Source organism: Ranitomeya imitator, chromosome 1 (genome assembly GCF_032444005.1).
Source record: "Ranitomeya imitator isolate aRanImi1 chromosome 1, aRanImi1.pri, whole genome shotgun sequence".
NCBI lineage: Eukaryota > Metazoa > Chordata > Amphibia > Anura > Dendrobatidae > Ranitomeya > Ranitomeya imitator.
Window position 1 is genome coordinate 370,957,265 of NC_091282.1, and position 22,874 is coordinate 370,980,138.

A 22,874-nucleotide genomic window follows, 5' to 3' on the forward strand; every position below is an offset into this window, starting at 1 on the left:
AGTTGGGGTTGAGTTCGCTGACTACTTGCTCGCCTTCTATGTGCGGTACCGCGATCCTGTGACGCAACAGGATCGCTTCCTTCACGCTGGGTGAAGTTTAACCCACGTGTGTATACTTATGAGTACCGCCATATAGTCCGTCATTACTTAGCAGCAGGTTCCATCTCTGCACGGTGGACCCCGGGCTGCGAACGCACCATATACTATCTGTCTTATTATTTGGTGCGTTCTGCTAGCCCTAACAGTGTGTGCATGAGATTTATGAAATCCCATAGGCTTTACTAGTACTGTAAAATGCAGCTGAAAATCTGCACTAAAAAAGCATAAAAAAAGCCACAAAATTGCCACGTGTAAACATACCCTTAATGTTTTCTGTAGAGAGTTCAGAGCATAGTAAGGAGCATTCAATTCACAAAGAATAACTTCCCTGCAAATTTCCCTGTAAAATTCACAAGATTTACTGAATTTGAATCTTTGTACAATCAATCATTTCTAGGCTCTGTCCAAAGTACAGAGAAATAATACAATTGCATTGTATCAATCTATGGCTCAATTTTCATATAGAGGCATACAAATATTTGCCTCTAAAGAAAGTACCTACAATTGACCTAAATAGTGAAGGGCCCTCTTTAACAGACAAAAAACATACAGAGCATTAGGAGTGCAAAGGCCAGAATTACATTTCATAAATTTGTATTAATCAACAAAAACAAGATAAAAACAAATAAAAAGAGGATGTCAAGCAGCAGTCATATCCACAGAACAGGTTCAAACATCAGTGTATCAGTATATGTAAAGTTTAGAGATATACACTTAAGGGAGGCAAAATAGCAAAAAATGTTGGCCATGAGTTACAACAAGAAGAGAGAAGCACAAAGTAGCAGAGTGACAAAATCTGAGTGTGACTGGCCAAATGGAACACCCCAACGCGCGTTTCGCGTACTGCTTCTTCTAGGGGGTGGCTTGTGGGCAGAATCTATATTATAACTCATTAATAATGATGAATGCGGTAAGTAGTGGCGCTCCCATTGACTGCGCCAAGACTGGAAGTCCCTGGGTACGTCTGATGTCACTGCTGCCCACCTACACCAGATTGGTCAAATGATGTAGGAAGGGAGAGGCGAGGCTACAGAGAGGCGCAACCAAGGCAACTGGACGCAGGGCAGAAGACGTGAACGAACACCCTTGGGTGCATGGTATATGGTGACCATTGCAACTGAAGGTGATCATCCACCGCAAGAATAAAAGGATGCTGGTATGGTATGTCATGATGCTGGTATGGCATGTTACTGAATACAGAGGAAGCACAACGCAATGGAAAAAAGTCTAAATGAAAATGGTCCTTATTGCAGCGCATAAAGGAAATAAAGTCTGCCTTATATTAAAACAAAGTAAAACATATGATATATGGTAGCAATACGTATGTGCACTGTAAACATGAAATACGTGCAATGCAAAATATAGGTGTGAATGATAGATGTTCACATATTTTATGTTACTATTAGGTGTATGCACAAAACAGTGAAAAAAGATGGTAAGGTGCTAGAAGTGCAAAACCATGACTGACACACAATATAACAATAATATGAGCATTGAAAACATCTAAAATGTGTAATATAATTGTAAATAATTATAATGAATGATAATGACCTACATAATTGTCACTATAACATAATTGTAAACCCATAATATGAGCACTGTAAATATAGGTGCAAATGATGCATGTTCACATCTGATCTATCCTTTGTTCCTGAACAAGATAGGCCTCTGACACAGGCTCCTACCAGTGTCTTATTCTCTTCACACCATTAAAACAAACATGCTTGTTAGGCTGGACCATGCTGAATGTACATGTTTATAATGGGGCAGGAACGAATACGGTAGTTGTCAGCTGAACAAGTCTTCAGTCTTGAATAGATAGGTGGGCACAGAGTAGAACAAAGACTTGAGAACAAATCTAAAACTATAGTGTATTGATGGTTAATTCACTTTTATACCTTCTTCTAGCATGGGAACACTTTTCAGCTTTATAAAACCTATAATGACTATTGGTTTATTTTATATATCTCTTCTAACAAATCACCAGTGGTTGTCCTCACGAGCCTATAACCTTTTCAAAATATCTTTCATTGGCATTATAACACATACAAGCTGAACAGACATTTTTTCGAATATAAAAGTTAGTAGAGTAACAATTTTTAGAATAACAAATGTTGAGATATTGATGATCAGATGAGACAGAAAAAAAAAGGAAGTGGGCACATTTTATTTTGATTGAGCCACGTTATATTTGAGTTTTGTGCATACCCAGACTAGGCATGTGGAGCACCACATAAACCACAGGCCTACAAAATAATACCACGAACAACAGCTAACAGGTGCCATACAAAATCCCCTTTCCTCCCACCAGCATTCCCAAAAATAGACTCAATCTGTGCCAAACACTTATACCACTCTGTAGCCAGGATTCCACCTCAGATCTCCAAAAGAACACCTTAAGAAGAGACAACACGCTATAGTATAGCAGCATATGATCTGCAATGCCCTCCTCGACTAAACACACCTTGGCTATAAATCGCAAGGGACAATCACAACACGACTGAGACCATAGTCTTGAAAATGATCCATCATCTACAAACCAGGGGTAAGAATAATTAAAAACTACACTAAATTTATTAGTCCACAATGTAATAGAAAATATGTTTCCATGCAGTTTTCCTTATTTTGGAATCCGAACAGGTTAAGGAGCTTTGCTATTGGTTCTGTCGTCCGAAAGTGACACTTTACTTGCAGGTAAGTACATTTGCTCATTTGCTAAGTTGACATATGCATTGCATGCCTATAGTGACTTTGCAGCTACATTATTCTCATATGTTTAATAATTCTATTAATCAGTTATTCTAAAGGCTGCAATAACGACCATGTAAATCATTGGTTGGGTTATACAGTAGCAATGCATTTAGAATTTATGACTGTTATATACATTGTTAGAACTCTATATTTTCAGAGTAATAGGTTGATTTCCAGCTAGTGAAGCCTGAAGATGCCAAGGACTTGATTAAGGAATACAAATTAACTAATTTTATTGATCTGTGGATTTATAGTATAATTTAGGCAGGTAATGACCTAATAAGATGTTAAGAGTGTGGACCTTCAGCTCTAAAAAACCTCTACTGATATAGTCATTTTAGGCAAATTGGCAGTTAAATAGTCATAATCATGTATATATGAAGATCATTATAGGACTGATAAAACTGGGATAGCACTGAAGAATACACATTTATGCTATAGTTTTAGCACAAACATGAATATTTGGGTGAAGACTGTAGCAACAATTAAAAGAACGTAGAGCTTTAGGTTTTATACATATACAATCATATACATTGAAATTGTATGGCAGGGTACAAAAGCAATACAGTTACCTTGTCCGGAGTTTTATGACCTCCGTGTTTTGCGACAGACTGTCAACCGTCATGTAGACAGTCATATTCTTCCCTAAAAGCAATACTTAAAATGGAGAACACTTCCCTTCATGCAGAGTCTGATACAAGTGACAGCAACATCTCCTTATGCCACTGTATGAAATCAAAGTCAAAGAAACGCACACTAAAGGCTTCATACACTTTCTAGAAATTTTCTCTTATTTCGCCATGGTGCCAGAGTTAGCCAGTGAGCTTGGTTATGTGAGCTACTGAATACAAGTGGAGAATACATGCAAGATCAATGCTCATGTTTTTAGCTTAGGTGGTGAAGATTATGACAATCTCTGACTAGTACTGATTGAACATTTTCTAGTACCTATATAGTAGCTAGCAGTATGCCACAGCTAGCTGGTAAGCTTTGTTAACTTGAACTACTGAATATAAATGACTAGTACAGGCAAAACGTTTGCCCATGGGCAGTGTCAGACTGAAAAACATTAGTCCCACCAGAGGATTTTATTCTCAGGGCCCACTTTTCTCCCCCACTCAAAAGCCCCATAGCAGCTGCAAGGTTTGCCCTATGAACTCTCCTTAAGGAGAAGCCAGAGCCCACCGGAGGATTGTCCGGTTCTCTGGTGGGCCAGTCAAACCCTGGCCATGGCTTAAGCTTTAGTATTGATCTTTCATGAGTATTCACTAGACTGATTCTAGCAATTGTATAGTAACTTGCCTGTGTGTATAAGTTAGCTGGGACCACAGGCCAGATCCCTGTCCATGGTTTTAGCTTTAGTGATGAGGATTAAGTCTTGCCCTTTCTAGTTTTCAATGGTCTATGCTAATATGCTATAATTACTGTAAGAAGATAGCTGATATTCAATATCTAGCTACTGAGCTTTGTCAACTGAGCTACAGAATAAAAACTACTAGAAGATGCAAAATCTCTGCCCTTGGTTTAGCTTTAATGCTAAGGATTGGGACCATCTCTCTCTAATTTTAACTGTACCATCTCTAATTACTATCTAGTAGCTATAGGTATACAATAGCTGGCTGGTGAGTATGAGCTAGCTCATGAGCTATGCTAATTCTGAATATATATTGCTAGCATAGGCAAGATGTGTCAGCTTTAACGATGAGGAGTATGTTCTTATCTCCTTAGTATTTTCTTGACCCGCTCTTGTCATTATACAATACCTAGCCAGTGTCCTAGGTGCTATGCAATAGCTAGCTGGTTACCTTGGGTGATTTACAGAATGGAAATGGTTCATACAGGCCATGTAGCTTCCATCTATTTTAGCTTTAGTGGGGAGGATTAGGACCCACTTTCCCCGGTATGTGGTGGATCTATGCTGGTACATATTTAGTAACTAACCAGCATATGATAGCTAGCTGATGATCTAATGAATATAAAATGCTAGCACAGGCCGAATCAGTGACCATAGTTTTATCTTTGCACTTGGGAATAGTATATATTGGCTCTGTGGTAGCAACAATATAGTAGCTAGCGGTATGCAATAGCTAGCTGGCGAGCTTTTTTAATTGAACTACTGAATATAAATGGCTAGAATGTCTTCTTATGGTATTAGCTTTAGTGGTGAAGAGTATGCATATCACTCGCTAGTATGCACTTGACCTATTCTAGTAATTATACAGTAGCTATCTGGTTAGCTTGGTTGATTTACACGACATAAATACATCTCTGACCATGGGATTAGCTTTAGAGGTAAATTTGGGACTTTCTCTTCCTAGTATTCATTGGATCTATGACATTATTTACCGTACATAAAAGCTAGCTGGTATGCAATAGCTAGCTAGTGCCCTAAGGTAATTGATCTACTGCATACACATTGCTAGCTCAGTCATAACTTTTGCCCATGGTTTTAGCTTTGGTGGATTGAGATCATCACTTACTAGCATTCACTAGATCTATTCTACTAACTGTATACTGTAGTAGCTAGCTGACGAGCTTTGTTAATTGAGCTACTGATAATAAATTGCTAGCACAGCCAAGACATCTGGCTTTGATCTCAGCTTAAGTGATAAGGATGTTCATCTCTCACATACATCCACTTGACCTATCATAGTAATTGTATAACCAGTATGCCATAGCTAGCCAGTAAACGTGGGCAAATAATCTAATAAATATAAATGGTGATCACAGGTCTGATCTCTGATCATTGCTTTAGCTTTAGTGGTGGGGATTAGGACCCTCTCTCATTAGTATTAACAGTACCAATTCTAGCAACTACAAGCTAACCGGTATGCAGTAGCCATATTGTGGGGTAAGTTAATTGATTTACGGGATATAAATTGACAGCATTGGTTAGATGTTTGCTCATGGTTTAATCTTTAGTGGTGAGAATTGAAACTAACATCTCATTAGTATCCATTGAAACTATTCCAGTAATTATATAGTTACTAGCTCGTTGCTAAAAGCTAGCTGGTTAGCTTGGTTGACTTATGGGATGAAATGGTTAGCACAAGCCACATTTCTGCCCATGGATTTATCTTCAGTGATGAACATTGGGATTCTCTCTACCTATGCATTGGATTTATGATAGTAATTACCGTATATAGTAGCTGGCAGGAACGCAATAGCTAGTTGGTGAGCTTAGATAATTGATCTAATGAATATAAATTGTTAGCACAGGTCAGATCTCTGACAATAGCTTTAACTTTAGAAATGATGATTAGGACCATCTGTCACTAGTATTGACTGGACCAATTCTAGCAACTATAGAGTAGCTCACTTGTATGCAATAGCTATCTTGTGAGCTTGATTAATTGATTTACAGAATATAAATTGCTAGCACAGGTTAGATGTTTGCCTATGGCTTTATATGGAAAAATCAAAGCAGCACCAAAATCACTCAAGGTTGGGTACCAGGCCTCCAAGACCCACTATCAACAGGTCATAAGACATGAAGAAAAAAAAGGAAAGCAGGCAGCACTCCAATGAACTGTGCAAAAAGGTGGACTTTTATTAGTCCATGTGGCAGCGACGTTTCTGTCATAGCACAGGGCTTGGCTTGAGAAAGGTCTTGGTAGGACCAGCTCTTCCAGGTATGTATTGTTGCACAGTTCATTGGAGTGCTGCCTGCTTTTTTTTATTTATGTGCCTACGGATTTAGCTATATTGATAAGGATTATCACTTGCTGGTATGCAATCATTAACTGCTTAGATTGATTGATTTACAGAATATAAATGGTTACAACAGGGCCAATCTGTGTCTAAACTTTTAGCTTCAGTGGTAAGTATTAGGACAATCTCTTCCCAGTATACATTGTATATAGCTAGTAACTAGCCAGCATGCAATAGCTAGCTTGTGAGCTTAACCATTTCATCTACTGAATTAGCACCGGCCAATTCTATACCTCTGGTTTTAGCTATGTGATGGGGAATTGGGTCCTAGTATCCACTGGACTTTGTAGTAATTAAATAGTTGTTAGTCAGTTTGAAATAGCGGGCTTGGTAACCTTAGTTAACTAAACGACTGAATATAAATTGATTGCACAGGCAATCCATTATAGTATTATTACATAGTAGTTATCTGGTATGCCATAGTGAGCAAGTGAGTGTGGCTAATTGAGGAGGTAAATAGAAATGGCAAGCATGTAAGATTTTTGCCCTTGATTTTAGATTTAGTTATAGGAAATATGACCCCTCTTCCTAGTATGCACTGGCTCTATTGTAGTAGATAGCTAGTTGGTAATTGATCTATTGAGTACAAATGGCTAGCACAGGGTAAAACTATTGGTTTTAAGTATATTAGACTAGATTAGATTTATCTCTTCCTAATAAATAATGATACTGTGCGAGTAATTGTCTAATAGCTAGCCAGTATGCAGTAGCTAGTTGGTGAGCTTGTGTAATTAATCTACTGAATATAAATGGTTAGCATAGGCAAAATTTCTATAAATGATTTTAGCTTTAGTGGTTAGGATTAGAATAAACTTTTCCTAGTATATAATGGATCTGTGCAAATAATTTTCTAATAGCTAGCCAGTGAGCAATAGTTACCTGGTGAGCTTGTGTTATTAATCTACTGAATATAAATGTTTAGTGCAGGCCAAATCTCTGCCCACGGCTTTAGCTTTAATGGCTAGGAGTAGAATCCTCTTTTCCTAGTATATAATGGATCGGTGTGAATAATTTTCTACTAGCTAGACAGTGACCAATAGCTAGCACATGAGCTTGTGTAATTGATCTACTGAATATAAATGGTTAGAGCAGGTCAAATGTCGTTCCATTGTTTTAGCTTTAGTTGTTAGGATTGATCTTTTCCTAGTATCTACCATATATAAGCTAATCAATACATGGCAGCTAGTCAATATCTAGCTTGTAAACTTCTGTATATTATTTACTTATTCTTTAGTAGTAATTATTATTGTCATCTCTTAGTATATATATATGGACCTTAGGTAGTAATTATGTCCGGACTGGCCATCTGGCAATTCTGGCAAATGCCAGAAGGGCCTGTCAGGTCATGGGCCACCTTGTCTGCTACGTTGTTAACAGAATCGGTGTTATCAAGACATCCATACTGTTAAGAATTGTGATGGAGCACAAACTTGCTGACTCCGTCACTTACCCCAGCAGGCCACAGGTATCAATAGAAATATTGGTATTGTAGTAAATCATCTGGTTCATGGGGACGGGGACAGCATGGGCCTGTGTGAGTTCATATGCCAGGACTGAATTTCAGCCCCAGTCCGTACCTGACTAGTAATTATTTAGTAGCTACCTTGTATGCAATACTTGATCTATTAAATGTAAAGTGAACACTTTTGCCCATTTTGGCTTTAGTGGTGAGGATTAAAACCATATAATCCTAATATCCATTGGACATAAGGTAATAATTATGTAGTAGCTACTTGATATGTAAAAACCAACTAGTAATTGGTCTACACAGTCAAATTAAGGATTATGTCCCTGAATTGACATCTGCAAAATGCTGTACAGGACACACTGGAATCAGTAACTGACAAACACAAAAACTATAACAAGGATACTTTTTCACAACAGAAGTTCCCTAACGGGCTGCATCAGAGTCCTATACAGTTGTGCCAGCCTGACATCAGAGGGTACCTCCAATGGCAGCAGGCCACACGGCTGCTATGAGGTCCGTGAGCCAAGGGGGCATTATCCTGTATGGAGGACTATGGGGATTGCATTATACTAGGTAGAGAGCTATGGGGTACATTATACTGTATGAAGGAATATGAGTACACTGTACTATTTGAAGAACAATGGGGTGCATTATACTGTATGTAGGACTATGGACAGTGCATTATACTGTATGGAGGACTATGGATTCATTATACTATATGGAGGACTACGAGGTGCATTACACTGTATGGAGTACTACGGGGAGTGCATTATACTATATGGAGGACTATGGGGAGCATTATACTGTGTGGAGGACTATGGGGAGTGCATTCTACTATATGGAGGATTATGGGTTGATTATACTATATTGAGGACTATGAGATGTAATATACAGTATGCCAGGCTATGGGGAGTACATTATACTATATATGGGGACTATGATGAGTGCATTATACTGTATGGAGGACTATAGGGTGCATTATATTATATGGATGACTATGTGAAGTACATTATACTATATGGAGAATTATGGGGTGTGCATAATACCATATGGAGGACCATGGGGAGTGCATTATACTATATGGAGGACTATGGAGTGCATTATACTATATGGAGGACTATGGGAAGTGCACTATGCTATATGAAGACCTATGGTGAGTGCATTGTATGATATGGAGGACTATGGGGTGTATTATACTATATGGAGAACTACGGGGAGTGCATTATAATGTATTTGCAACTATGGGGTGCAGTATATAATATGGAGGATTATGGGGCCCATTATACTATATGGAGGGCTACATTGGGGCCATTATAATATTTAGAGAGCTATGTGGGAGCCTTTATATTTCATGGAGGGCTATGTGGGGGTCTTTATACTATATTTAATATATTATACAGCGTGATGGTTTGTGTGGGGTCCATCATACTGTGTGGAAGGCTGTGAGGTGGCCATTATACTGTTTGGGGGGCCATCATACAGTGTGGTGAGATGTGGGGCTGCATTGAGGGCTGTGTGGGGGTCACAGTTGGAGGATCATACTGTGTTGGGGTCACCATACATTTCCGAGGGAGTAGGGTCATCATACTGTGCATGCGGAGAGTACTGTGGAAGAATTCACTGTGGGGGCATCATACTGTGTTTGGGGACACTTTTGATGGAATCATACTTTATGGGTGCAATGAAAGAGGAATTTAGGGTTTTCGTAGGAAGAAAATTACTTTGCAAGGACTGCAAAGTTGTGAGATATGCTCTTCTGTGACACTGCCGAATATTTTTTATTTTAATTTTTTTTGGGGGGATGGAAGCAATTAAAACTTCTGCTATGTGGCCAAATGATTTCTATGTACACCGCTTGTTGAACTGTACATTGTGAAAGTAAAAAGATGTCTTGTGACTTTGTGCCTTATGATGCCCTAACTATTCCAAAGACCTCTCTACTAAGTAAAACAGACACTTTGGCCCCAATTCATCAAACCGTTTATGTCAGAAAACTGGCATAAAAAGCTTTGAAAAGTTTTGCACAAAGTGAAGCTGGGAAAATTTTTTGCAACTTTTGGCGTTCTTACACTATTTTGAGGATGGGAGTGTACTGACCCCCGCTTGCCAAATTCAAGAGTGGCAGTGTTCCTTATGCTGCAAATCTTATTTCAGTTCCTGACAGGATTAGGATTTTTGGAGACGTTCACAGGGAGGCTCATGCCACTTCGCGCCTAATTCATTAAAAGGTGTATGCCTCTTAATGATGCAGGAGACCCATGCTCCACTTCAGCCCCTCATCAAGACTGGCATTAGAAACATCGGTCTTGATGAATTGGAACCTACATTCTAATTTTTTTATGAAATGGGGTACCAGTGGTGGGAAATCTATTGATAACACATCAATGGCATGTCCTAGCAATATGCAGTTAATATTTGAAACATAGAAGCCATTTAATTCTAGTTCTTCACCATGGTAAAGCTATTGTCTGTTGCTGACAGCCCGGTCTAAAGGATAAGATCAGAGATAACTCTAGTCCTACTTGTATACAGATAATGACCATGGTGCCCTCAAAGAGGTTTTATAGATTTCACCATATCCTTTTGTGTCCTCCTCGCACCGTCACCATCATGATAGTTTGGGTACTGATGTGTTGTATCATTCAGAGTCCTAAAAATGGCCTCCAGTTCTGCCATGTACAGATGCTTTATGCTGATTGTCAGTTTTACACTAGCAAACATGGTATACCGTATTATATGACAAACACACGATTGCATGACCAAGTCCCCTACAAAAATTTTAAAGAAAAAGTACAAAAAATTAAAGCGTTTAGAGAAAAAAATCCTAAGCAAAAAAAAATAAGAAATAAAAAAAGATGAACAATACATACTAAAACTATAGCTGTTCTTAAAAGGGTTGTCCACTACAATGATATTGATGACCTATCATAAAAATAGGCCATCAATATCAGATCGGTAAGGGTCTGACACCCGCGCCCCCAAACCGATCAGTTGTAATCACCTCTAGCAGCAACCAGTGGAACGGAGTGGAATATCACTGCTCCATCACACCACATAGTGGCTGCTATATTAGTGAATGCTGCTAATCAAACAATACACATTTTACAACTTACATTAAAAAATGGAGGCATGTACGCGATCATTATATGGATGCAAATATTCATACTTCATATTTGTGCCAATTTTTAAAACTACAGATTTTTGCCATTCATTTAAAATAAGTAAGTCTCTTGTAAACAATTCTTAAAAATAAATCAAATCTGTTTTTTTTTTGCTCAAAGCAAATTCACAATTTTGTACACATTAATTGTTTGATTTCTTATTATATTTTTAATGTAAATATACGGTTTTTGGGGGTTTTTTTGCTCCTACCTAGAAAAGATTGTGGCTCCCCCCAGCTGTCAATAGAGGGAGTTTATTAGATTATGGTATATGTACTGTTATACATTAACCTTTATGATAATACAGAGCCAGCTGGAGATAGCATCTTATGTTTAAAAGGAATCAGTTTCTTATAATTTAACATTGACAGGGAATCATCCATTTAATCCAGTCACTCAAATTATGTAATTGCCACGACTGCACCGATATCCTCTTTTCACCCGTTACGGTGCTGCAATGCGGTCCAGAACATGGTGACTGATGAAGGCGCATATGATCAGACCCTTTCAACAGATGCCTCCAGTGAATACCAATGTACACAACACCATGTATGAGCTAGTTCCCATTGCTCACAGTGTTACTGGAAGCCGCTAATGGACAACTCTGATCACATATCCATCCATCAGCAGCCATGTTCTAGAAGAACACAACAGATTGGAGAATTTTTGAATTGAGGACATCAGCACCACTGTGGTAATTACAATATATTATTCACCAGATTAATTGGATATTTCCTGGATATTGTAAAAAATGTTTATAGGGATTGGTGCTGGCAAAACCACAGTCAGTGCTGGGAAAGACCAGACCAGTCTCTTCCCTGGCTATGGTCCATGCCCAGATCTTCAAAGTATTGTATCTTTGAAATATTGGAGAGTTATAGAGAATACACCTAGATGCAATTGTACACCCAGATTTGTGCTGCCTGTGCTTTGTAAGCATGAATCAACTGACAGCTTCCCTTTAAAAAATGCCCAACGCATTTAAAATATATGGCTACACAAGGGATGTTACATTTTGTATCATTAAATCACATCAATCAATATAAATATGGAGGAATCAGTAAAAAAATGTCAAATTTCAAAAATCTTAAATATTTGTAATACGTTTTTATGAATCTGATTTTCACCATTTTTAGTATGACAGAAATAACAGTACTGTGTTGAAATGAATGGGAGCATCAGCAATTCCCATTGACTTATAATTGGGTTGGTTGGGTTCCATTAAGTTGTGAATCATTTTGACATGAATAACAGAGCCAGGTTTAGGTACGATACTAAAGATATGCGATAAATCACAAGAATACCTCTTGAAATTAAGTGTGTCCACCATATGAGAAGCTGTGTCCACCATATGAAAAGCTGTGTCCACCATATAACAAGCTGTGTCCAGTGTATGAGAAGCTGTGTCCACCGTATGAGAAGCTGTGTCCACCGTATGAGAAGCTGTGTCCAGTGTATGAGAAGCTGTGTCCACGTATGAGAAGCCGGTGTCCACCGTATGAGAAGCTGTGTCCACCGTATGAGAAGCTGTGTCCACCGTATGAGAAGCTGTGTCCACCATATGAGAAGCTGTGTCCACCGTATGAGAAGCTGTGTCCACCAAATGAGAAGCTGTGTCCACCATATGAAAAGCTGTGTCCACCGTATGAGAAGCTGTGTCCAGTGTATGAGAAGCTGTATACACCGTATGAGAAGCTGTGTCCACCGTATGAGAAGCTGTGTCCACCATATGAAAAGCTGTGTCCACCGTATGAGAAGCTGTGTCCACCGTATGAGAAGCTGTGCCCAGTGTATGAGAAGCTGTATCCACCGTATGAGAAGCTGTGTCCACCATATGAGAAGCTGTGTCCACCGTATGAGAAGCTGTGTCCACCAAATGAGAAGCTGTGTCCACCATATGAAAAGCTGTGTCCACCGTATGAGAAGCTGTGTCCAGTGTATGAGAAGCTGTATACACCGTATGAGAAGCTGTGTCCACCGTATGAGAAGCTGTGTCCAGTGTATGAGAAGCTGTGTCCACCGTATGAGAAGCTGTGTCCAGTGTATGAGAAGCTGTATCCACCGTATGAGAAGCTGTGTCCACCATATGAGAAGCTGTGTCCACCGTATGAGAAGCTGTGTCCACCATATGAGAAGCTGTGTCCACCGTATGAGAAGCTGTGTCCACCAAATGAGAAGCTGTGTCCACCATATGAAAAGCTGTGTCCACCGTATGAGAAGCTGTGTCCACCGTATGAGAAGCTGTGTCCACCGTATGAGAAGCTGTGTCCACCAAATGAGAAGCTAGGTTCACTGGTTATTCATGTTGCAGCACTGAGGGAGTCATATTTGACCAAGGATACTATGTGCATGTGCGTGTTCCCCTTGTGTTCCATACAGTATGTGTGCATGTGTGAAATTACATTGTGAGCCACACTGGTGACACGGACTGACATGAGGGATGGTAACCTGTACACAGCATCGTGGGATATATTGGAGCAATATAAGTAACAGTAAAATAAAATAAAGAACAAAGCTTTAATTCTTTACAAGGTGTACTTATACATTTCTACACCAGTTTATCATATTCTTTTCTCTTGCAGTTCAGGTAATTATCCCAACGGTCTACCCAGTGATTGCAGTTGGGCATACTGGTAGCACTTCCACTTCTATTGCATGCCTGGTAAACCGTTTTTGGCCTCCACCTTTGTCTATCACATGGGACACTACTAAAGGGGAGAAACTATCTGGAGTACAGGACATCATGTTCCCTCTTAGTGGAGACCCTCCAGCATACAGCCTTCTCAGTCAAGTCACCATCAATAAAAATGACTGGGACAGTAAGACTTACCAATGCAATGTTAGTTTTCACTCTACCAACATTGTGAAAATTATTCCGAAAGGTGAGTCAATGGTCATGTTTATAAATTGGTAGAGACAATTGTATTGCATAAAAGTTATTGAGAATGATATTTGCTTAAGATCCCATGCACAAATCTTTGGAGCCTTTACTGGGCCCCAGTGACATGATTTCGCATGGAGGTCAACAAAATATAAATTGTGGAAAATTCATTGGACACCATATCTATGGAGGTATTCTTTTGTAACATCATTGCTTGCAGGGAAGAAAAGCTCATTACATATGTGACCTAGCAGATTTGGAATGCTTCATCAGGGACTTATGTTGATGCGACACCCGCTAGGGCCGAGGGGTACTCGTAACCGGGTTAGCAGACGCTGCTTAAAGAGACTGCTGGGGCTGATGGTGATGCAGCAGAGTTGTTACAGCTCTCCACAGGTAGAGCTAAGTCCCAGGCACCTATGATGTTACAGATGGTGATGGTGGATATAATGCAGAGTGAGTGGCGCAATAAAGAGAGAGGACACAGCAAGGTGCAGTCTTCCCGTTTTACTCACAGTTCAGGTATGGTATCCAGCCAGGTGCTGGGTTCTCCGGGTTTAGTGGCCCAGCCAACTCTCCAGTAACTTAGGGCACTTGTCCAGAACCCCCTTTGTATGTGACTTTCCTGGTCAACTCTCTGCGATGGCTCTCACCTCTCCTGCCCTGCGCTTCACACCCAGTGTCCCAAGCCGGTAGTCGAAGGTCCTGTCGGGCGACGTCCTCACTGTCCCCTTTGACCCTCTGTAACTCCCTTTTCAGCAAAATAGATGTGCATGTGGCCATCGCACTTGCAGACGCAACAACCTCCGGGTTCCTAGCTGGGACTTGTAGTTTCTCCGCTAGATCAGGGGCCGGTTTCCCTACTGTGACCTGGTCCCTCCACCTGATGATGATCAGCATGGATGCAGGCCCCAAGGGTGGTTTACACACTACCTGTGCCCCTAGTACCCATTCAATCCTTCTGGGAGCTTCTTTCCTTTCCTCCCCTCTTCAGTCTGTCAGGAGCTTCATACCACACGTCTGCTCTGCTCTACTTCTCCTCATAAACCCCCTTACTGACTTACCCACTCTCTCCTCCCCTTGTTCACCCTCTACCTAATCCCTCTCCGGCCTGGAGAGGTCTAGTGATGGGTGCAGGTGTTAGGGTTCTGTGCAGTGTCCCCTCCTTACCAGAGAGTTGGGGTACCACACCTCTGGCTGAGATGCAGTACCTCTGTGGCGACTGGACCCTCAGAGGTGCCACATTGACAAGCTGGTTCATTGCATGTAGCCTAGGGACTCGCACTCTTAGCCAAAAGTATATATTGGGAGCTTTTTCAACCTATACTTTAGCATTGTCATAGATGCGTTCTTTGTCCTGCATCTGACAGATATGCGTCCGTGTACTGTTTATATAGCTGTACATTAAAGCACAGTAAAATGCACTTTCCTATACTGTAACCATAAAAAGATATCTATCTTATAGTATATGTTGTGTGCACCAGGCCAACCCCGACTGTGGTTCTGAAAAAGGAAATAATTGTATTTCTTCTACCCCTCAGTTTGTGACCCTCTACCAGAAGCACCAAGTGTCCACCTATTGCAAGGAACCTGTCCTGAAGGCAACGGTGAAATAGAGCTCACTTGCCAGGTGTATAACCTAACCTCCCAGGATGCCACACTGAAATGGTATATCAATGATCAGGAAAGGAGGTTTGCAGAAGACAAATTCGAACTGGGAAAATCCCAGAACCACTATTTTGCTTTGCATAGTACAGTGACCATTGGTCAGTCTGAGTGGAACAACGGTGTCCATGTGAAATGTCATGTGACCGACACCAATACAAATACAACAGCAGAGGACACAATTAAGAAATGCTCAGGTAAAGAACAATGATAATAATTAATATGTTGCCTATCCTAAATATTTGCACTTTAGATGTATTCATTTGGAAAACTGTTTCTGGTTTTAGCCTATATTTTCCAAAACTGCAGCAAGTTTAAACCATCAAAATAATAGATCCCTCTATGGATTTATGTGCTTTATGATTACTGAAATATATAAACAGACACAAGGTGCCCTGCACCGAAATCTTTTGACATGTAGACTGATATGCTTGTAGGCCTAAATGGGCAGAAGTAGGGTGACACTTTGGATAAATGCTTTGCAGGGATATGCGAAGATCACACAATGCTCCAACCACATTGAAAAATGTAGACATCAGTACTAAGGCAGTCTATGACAAGCTTATTAAAGCAGTATAGAACAATATACGGTATATATCAATTCTAATTTGCCATTATATTAATTGTTGTTTAATTGCTTTTTTTATCATATAGACAGCTTTAACTGTTTGGGAATTCATGTGTTTATCGTGCCACCCTCTATTGAAGATCTCTATGTCCATAACACTGCTCGTCTTGCATGTGTGGCCTCCAACCTGAAAGATACAAATGAAAAGTATTCATTTGAATGGAGCTTTACTGGAGGATCTGACCTCAATATTCAGACTGAGGATTTACAACTACATAACAATGGAACTTACAGTGTGCCGAGTGTCCTCACTATTCCCCCAGATGTCTGGCTGCAAGAGACAGAATTTACCTGTGTATTCCGTCACAATGAACTCCAGAACCCCATCATTACTAGAATCAAGAAGGAAAAAGGTGAGGAACACCAATATAATCAGTATTTTTCGGATTATAAGATGCACTTTTTTTCCACTCATATTTGGGGGAAAATCAGGGTGTGTCTTATAATCCGAATTGTTGCTGCAGTGGAGCTTACCATCTACGGTGGAGCTGGGTCACATGTTCCCTGCTGCCGGAAGCAAAAGTGATGGCTGCGAGCTCCAGGCTGGTACGATGAGATGTTCGGCAGTACAGGAGCTCTGCCGACATTTTGTGAAAGCCCTGAGCTCAACATCTTCCATACTCACCTATGCGAAGGACTCCGGAAAAAATGGCCACCGGAGGTGGCGTATGCGCAAATTGAGATCTCGGCATCGAGATCTCATCTCCCTAGATCTCGGCTCCTGAGATCTCAATTGCGCATGCTCTGCCTCCAGCAGCCATTTTCCTGGACTTCACAGCATTAGAAAGTATAGAAGGTGTGGGGCTGCGGGTTTTCACAAAATGTCAGCGGACCCCCCGCACTGCCGAATACCTTGTCGTACCAGTGTGGGGCCCGCAGTCATGGTTAAACTCCTGCCGCCACAGAACATCCCGTCCTACCAGCCTGGAGCCCACAGCACTTCTACCTCCGCCAGCAGCAACCTTGCCACTTGGGAACCCGATCCACCACTGCTGCCCCCAGATAGCTGCTGCAAACGTGGATTATAATACGAACAATTTTATTAAAAAAACATTTTTTTCTATTTTCCTCCCCAAAATTTGGGGTGCGTCTTATAATACGCAAAATACGGTATATATGTATATGTATATGGAATAACAATGGTGCTACACTGCAAAATTCATGCAATTTGATAAATATTTGTGAATTATTGACTATTGATGGAGCAGTAGGCAGACTTTTGAGCAAAAGAAATGCTTCTTTTCTGTTACCTCAGATATATTTAATTAATATAGTTATTTCCTGTTGATTTTTTGATAGTTTAAAAAAAGAAATCTTTAACTTATTCTTTCAGTCTTTGTTAACCCCTTCACAACATGCCCCGTACTAGCTTCCAGACGCGTGGTTGGAAATGCGCGTATCACCGACCCCGTCACATGATCGGGGGTCAGCGATGCGTCGGCATAGTAACCAGAGGTCTCCTTGAGACCTCTATGGTTACTGATGCTGGCTTGCTGTGAGCGCCACCCTGTGGTCGGCGCTCATAGCAAGCCTGCAATGCAGCTACATAGGAGCGATCTGATGATCGCTGCTATGTAGCAAAGTCGATCAGGCTATGCCAGCTTCTAGCCTCCCATGGAGGCTATTGAAGCATGGCAAAAGTAAAAAAAAATGTTTTAAAAAATATGAAAAAATAAAAAATATAAAAGTTTAAATTACCCCCTTTCGCCCCATCCAAAATACAACAATTAAAAAATAAAACCTACACATATTTGGTATCGCCGCGTTCAGAATCGTCCGGTCTATAAAAGAAAGCATTAACCTGATCGCTAAACAGCGTAGCGAGAAAAAAAATCGAAACGCCAGAATTAAGTTTTTTTGGTCATTAAAATGCAATAAAGTACAATCCAAAGGACGCATCTGCACAAAAGAGGTATCATTAAAAACACCAGCTTGTCGCACATAAACTAAGCCCCCACCCGACCCGAGATCCCAAAAAATGGAGACGATACGGGTATCGGAAAATGGAGCAATTTTTTTTTTTTTAGCAAAGTTTGGAATTTTTTTTCACCACTTAGATAAAAAATAACCTAGACCTGTTTGGTGTCTGTGAACTCAAAATGACATGGAGAATTATAATGGCAGGTCAGTTTTAGCATTTAGTGAACCTAGCAAAAATGCCAAACAAAAAACAAGTGTGGGATTGCACTTTTTTGCAATTTCACCACACTTGGAATTTTTTTCCCGTTTTCTAGTACAAGACATGGTAAAACCAATGGTGTCGTTCAAAAGTACAACTCATCCCGCAAAAAATAAGCCCTCACATGGCCATATTGATGGAAAAAAAAAGTTATGGCTCTGGGAAGGAGAGGAACGAAAACGCAAAACGAAAAAGGGCTGCGGCGTAAAGGGGTTAATGGAATCAAATCTGACTGGTCTTGATCTCAATGGGGAACTCATAATTATGATTCCCAAAAGGTGAATTTTAGTGAATTATTTCCTTGTAAATCTTTCAGACTGCTGTACTGCTACATTAAGTATTGATATGGCTAATTTTAAATATATTTAATACACAGTAACAAAGAAGTCCCAACCTATGGTTTCTGTGTTTCCACCATCTACTGAAGAACTGGCTCAGAAGGAGACATACACTTTGTTATGCTTGAGCTCCAAATTTAATCCTCCAAATATCTTCATGGGTTGGACAGAAGATGGTTTGGAAGTCTCCAAAGATCTCTATATCAACAGTCAACCCATGCTTGAAACCGGCGGGAAAAATTATTTCATGATAAGCAAGCTTACCATTCCAGCTAGTTCATGGGATTCAGGATTTAGCTATGGCTGTGTGGTAGGCCATGAAACCATCCCGAAGAATTTTATCAGAACATCCATTGACAAAAACTCTGGTAAACCAACAGTGGTCAATGTGTCTGTCATAATGTCTGATGTTACCCTCAGTTGTTATTAAAATGTCATCTATAGCATCCATCACTTTCTTTCTACCAATTGTTCTTCAATACTTTCTTCCCTTTATCGTGTATGTTACAAAAATTGCTCAACATGTTGTTAAAAGGCGATTACGACTGTAAGAAGAACTACAGCTGTCTTTCTATATAAATGAATGAATGACGTCTTCCCCGATCCTTTTGTCTTGACTTTGTTAATTGTATCTTCTCCTGTCTATTTGTGATTTTACAATGGTAGAAATGTGGAAATGTTTTTTTTTTTTTTAATAATTGATGTTGCAATAAATTCTATAAAAACAAATTTCAGAGATGGGGACTCAGTGACTAGAATAAGGTTCTTGCATTTTGGAATATGGCATTTGTTCACTTTGCCTAAAGAACTTGCAGGGATAAATTGCAAGCAAGATGTATCTAGACTGGTTAAAATTATGCATCAAGGTCACTATATTTTCAGTTATTCCACACTATTGTGGCACCAGACTCTTGTGCTCTCTATCAGTTCTTCTCCTTTATTTTTGCAGCATAGGAATTGCAGGCACCACAGTTAAAGAAGTCTAAGGGGTAATCAATACAGGGGAGGACAATTTGATATTACAGGATGATTTATGTAAACTAGAAGCTTGGGCTGATAAATGGCAAATGAGCTTTAATGGGGATAAATGTAAGGTCATGCACTTGGGTAGATGTAATAAGATGTATGACTATGTGCTTAATTCTAAAACTCTGGGCAAAACCGTCAATGAAAAAGACCTGGGTGTATGGGTGGATGACAAACTCATGTTCAGTGGCCAGTGTCAGGAAGCTGCTACTAAGGCAAATAAAATAATGGGATGCATTAAAAGAGGCATAGATGCTCATGAGGAGAACATAATTTTACCTCTATACAAGTCACTAGTTCGACCACACTTAGAATACTGTGCACAGTTCTGGTCTCCGGTGTATAAGAAAGACATAGCTGAACTAGAGCGGGTGCAGAGAAGAGCGACCAAGGTTATTAGAGGACTGGGGGGTCTGCAATACCAAGATAGGTTATTACACTTGGGGCTATTTAGTTTGGAAAAATGAAGGCTAAGGGGTGATCTTATTTTAATGTATAAATATATGAGGGGACAGTACAAAGACCTTTCTGATGATCTTTTTAATCATAGACCTGAGACAGGGACAAGGGGGCATCCTCTACGTCTGGAGGAAAGAAGGTTTAAGCATAATAACAGACGCGGATTCTTTACTGTAAGAGCAGTGAGACTATGGAACTCTCTGCCATATGATGTTGTAATGAGTGATTCATTACTTAAATTTAAGAGGGGACTGGATGCCTTTCTTGAAAAGTATAATGTTACAGGGTATATATACTAGACTCCTTGTTAGGGCGCTGATCCAGGGAACTAGTCTGATTGCCGTATGTGGAGTCGGGAAGGAATTTTTTTCCACAGTGTGGAGCTTACTATTTGCCACATGTTTTTCTTTGCCTTCCTCTGGATCAACATGTTAGGGCATGATAGGTTAGGCTATGGGTTGAACTAAATGAACTTAAAGTCTCCCTTCGACCTTAATAACTATGTTACTATGTTACTACGTTACTATGTTAAAGTGAACCTGTCACCAGGTTTAGCTGATAAGAGATATGGCCATCACCTTTCTGGGCTGATATACAGCATTCTATATTGCTGTATATAAGCCCCAACCTGACCTGCAAGAGAAGAAAATAACTTTTTTAAACTCACCTGCTGTGTGGTCCTGTCCGATGGGCGTCGCTCTTCTTGGTCTGGTGCCTCCCTTCTTCTTGCAATGTCGCCCTCCTGCTTGCTTCGTGTGGATGACGCGTCTCCTTGGCACTGAGCTCCTGTGCAGGCACACTTCTCTGCCCTGTTGAGGACAGAGCAAAGTACTGCAGTGCGCAGGTTCCGTGAAAGGTCAAAGAGCCCCGGCGCATGCGAACTGCAGTACTTTGCTCTGCTTTCAACAGGGCAGAGAAGTACACCTGTGTAGAAGCGCTGTGCCAAGGAAACTGTGTGGGTGATGAAGGGACGCATCATCCACACAAAGCAAGCAGGGGGACGGGGATCGTAAGAAGTAATTTTTCTTCTCTTACAGGTCGGGTTGGGGGATGATACACAGCATTATAGAATGCTGTGTATCAGCCCTTAAAGTTGATGGCCTCATCTCTTATCGGCCAAACCTGGTGACAGGTTCACTTTAAGGAGACTGTTATGTTGGAATAGGGAAACTTATAGGCCACGCATTGCTCCGTGGAAAATAAATTATGTGTATAGCCTCTTCACAAAGAAAGAAAACATGGTCTCTATTGACAGCCATTATAACTAGCAATTCTATAAATCAATATTAATCTTCCAAAGATCGTTACTACTTAACTTAGGCTGGGTTCATACTGCGTTTTAGGCATCCATTAGATGGACTACAATACACCGCGGCATAATGCGGTGTAACGCAGTCTGTTAACACCACCATTGAGTCCAATATCGGACGCATCGCTAGCGCACGCCCACAATGGGCATAAGCTAGCGATGTGCCGTCATTGAGTGACGGACCCTGGGACGCGGGCTGCAGCGTTTCCGGGTCCGTCACTGCTAGCGCAGATAGAGCATCTGCTAGCTCTATCTGCACTAGCACAATGTCATGTCGGCACTTGTGTTAACAGCAGCCCGTTAACGTGTTGAACGGGCTGCTGTTAACGCAATGTGAACCCAGCCTTAGGATATAAAGCCAACCCAAATAGAGATTGTGGAGAAAATTTATGATGTGAGGTTCTTTAAAGGGTCTTTATTGACTTATACGATTGCTACTTCCTATATGTGATACTAGAGACCTCGAGCTGTTCTGTGAAAAGCCTATCTGCACAGTCAGAGAAGACACTATACTAGACAATGTACAGTTTAAAATGAAACGCCAAGCCGAAGCACTTTCAGATCACTATTAACGTAATATCAATGTGTATTATTACAACTAGTAAACTGTCTCCTAAGGTGCCAAAGAACTTGGATATGTGGAGAAACATGATGATCTTAGTTTCTTAAATCTGTCATAGTCTAAGTCTTACTTGGTGTCATAAGCTGTAGTAAAGTCTAGAACTCTCTTTTACTACTCAATACCTCATCTCTAGGAGAGCGTGCCATCAAGTAAAAGAGACAAAAATCATCAATAAAGAGAAAAGGATTTCCACAATGCATGGCATAAAGTAATTCTAGGTAGTATAGAATTTTCACTTTTACAAATGCACATCACTCAATACTACAAAAAATATATTACCCACTATCCTATACACATGCATTATTATCTTTACTAATAAGGCCCAACAAGACCTTGCCTTTATTGGCAATTGTAATTTACTTGTTATCTAAAAAGTGACAGTATATCAAATATACAGTAAATACCACAAAGTACTGTAATGTTCGATCCATGTTTCATCATGATCCAAGAGTAAAATTCTAGCAAATTATATAAATATATGAAATGTACATTATCTAAGCAATAAACTCAGACAATTAGGGAGATTTAGTAAGCAAAGAAATCAACCACTATTTGCATCATTTGTTGTGTTTTAGAT

The 22,874-nt window shown here is 40.2% G+C and overlaps 1 gene segment (V, D, J or C); it reads left to right on the plus strand.

The window, feature by feature from the left end:
* The first annotated feature begins 2,383 nt into the window (after positions 1-2,383).
* On the plus strand, positions 2,384-19,610 carry LOC138672992 (Ig alpha chain C region-like). The segment is given in 6 exon segments: positions 2,384-2,644; positions 2,714-2,793; positions 13,773-14,072; positions 15,613-15,933; positions 16,391-16,717; positions 18,920-19,610. Coding segments are annotated over 4 exon segments (1,179 nt in total).
* The last annotated feature ends 3,264 nt before the right edge of the window (positions 19,611-22,874 follow it).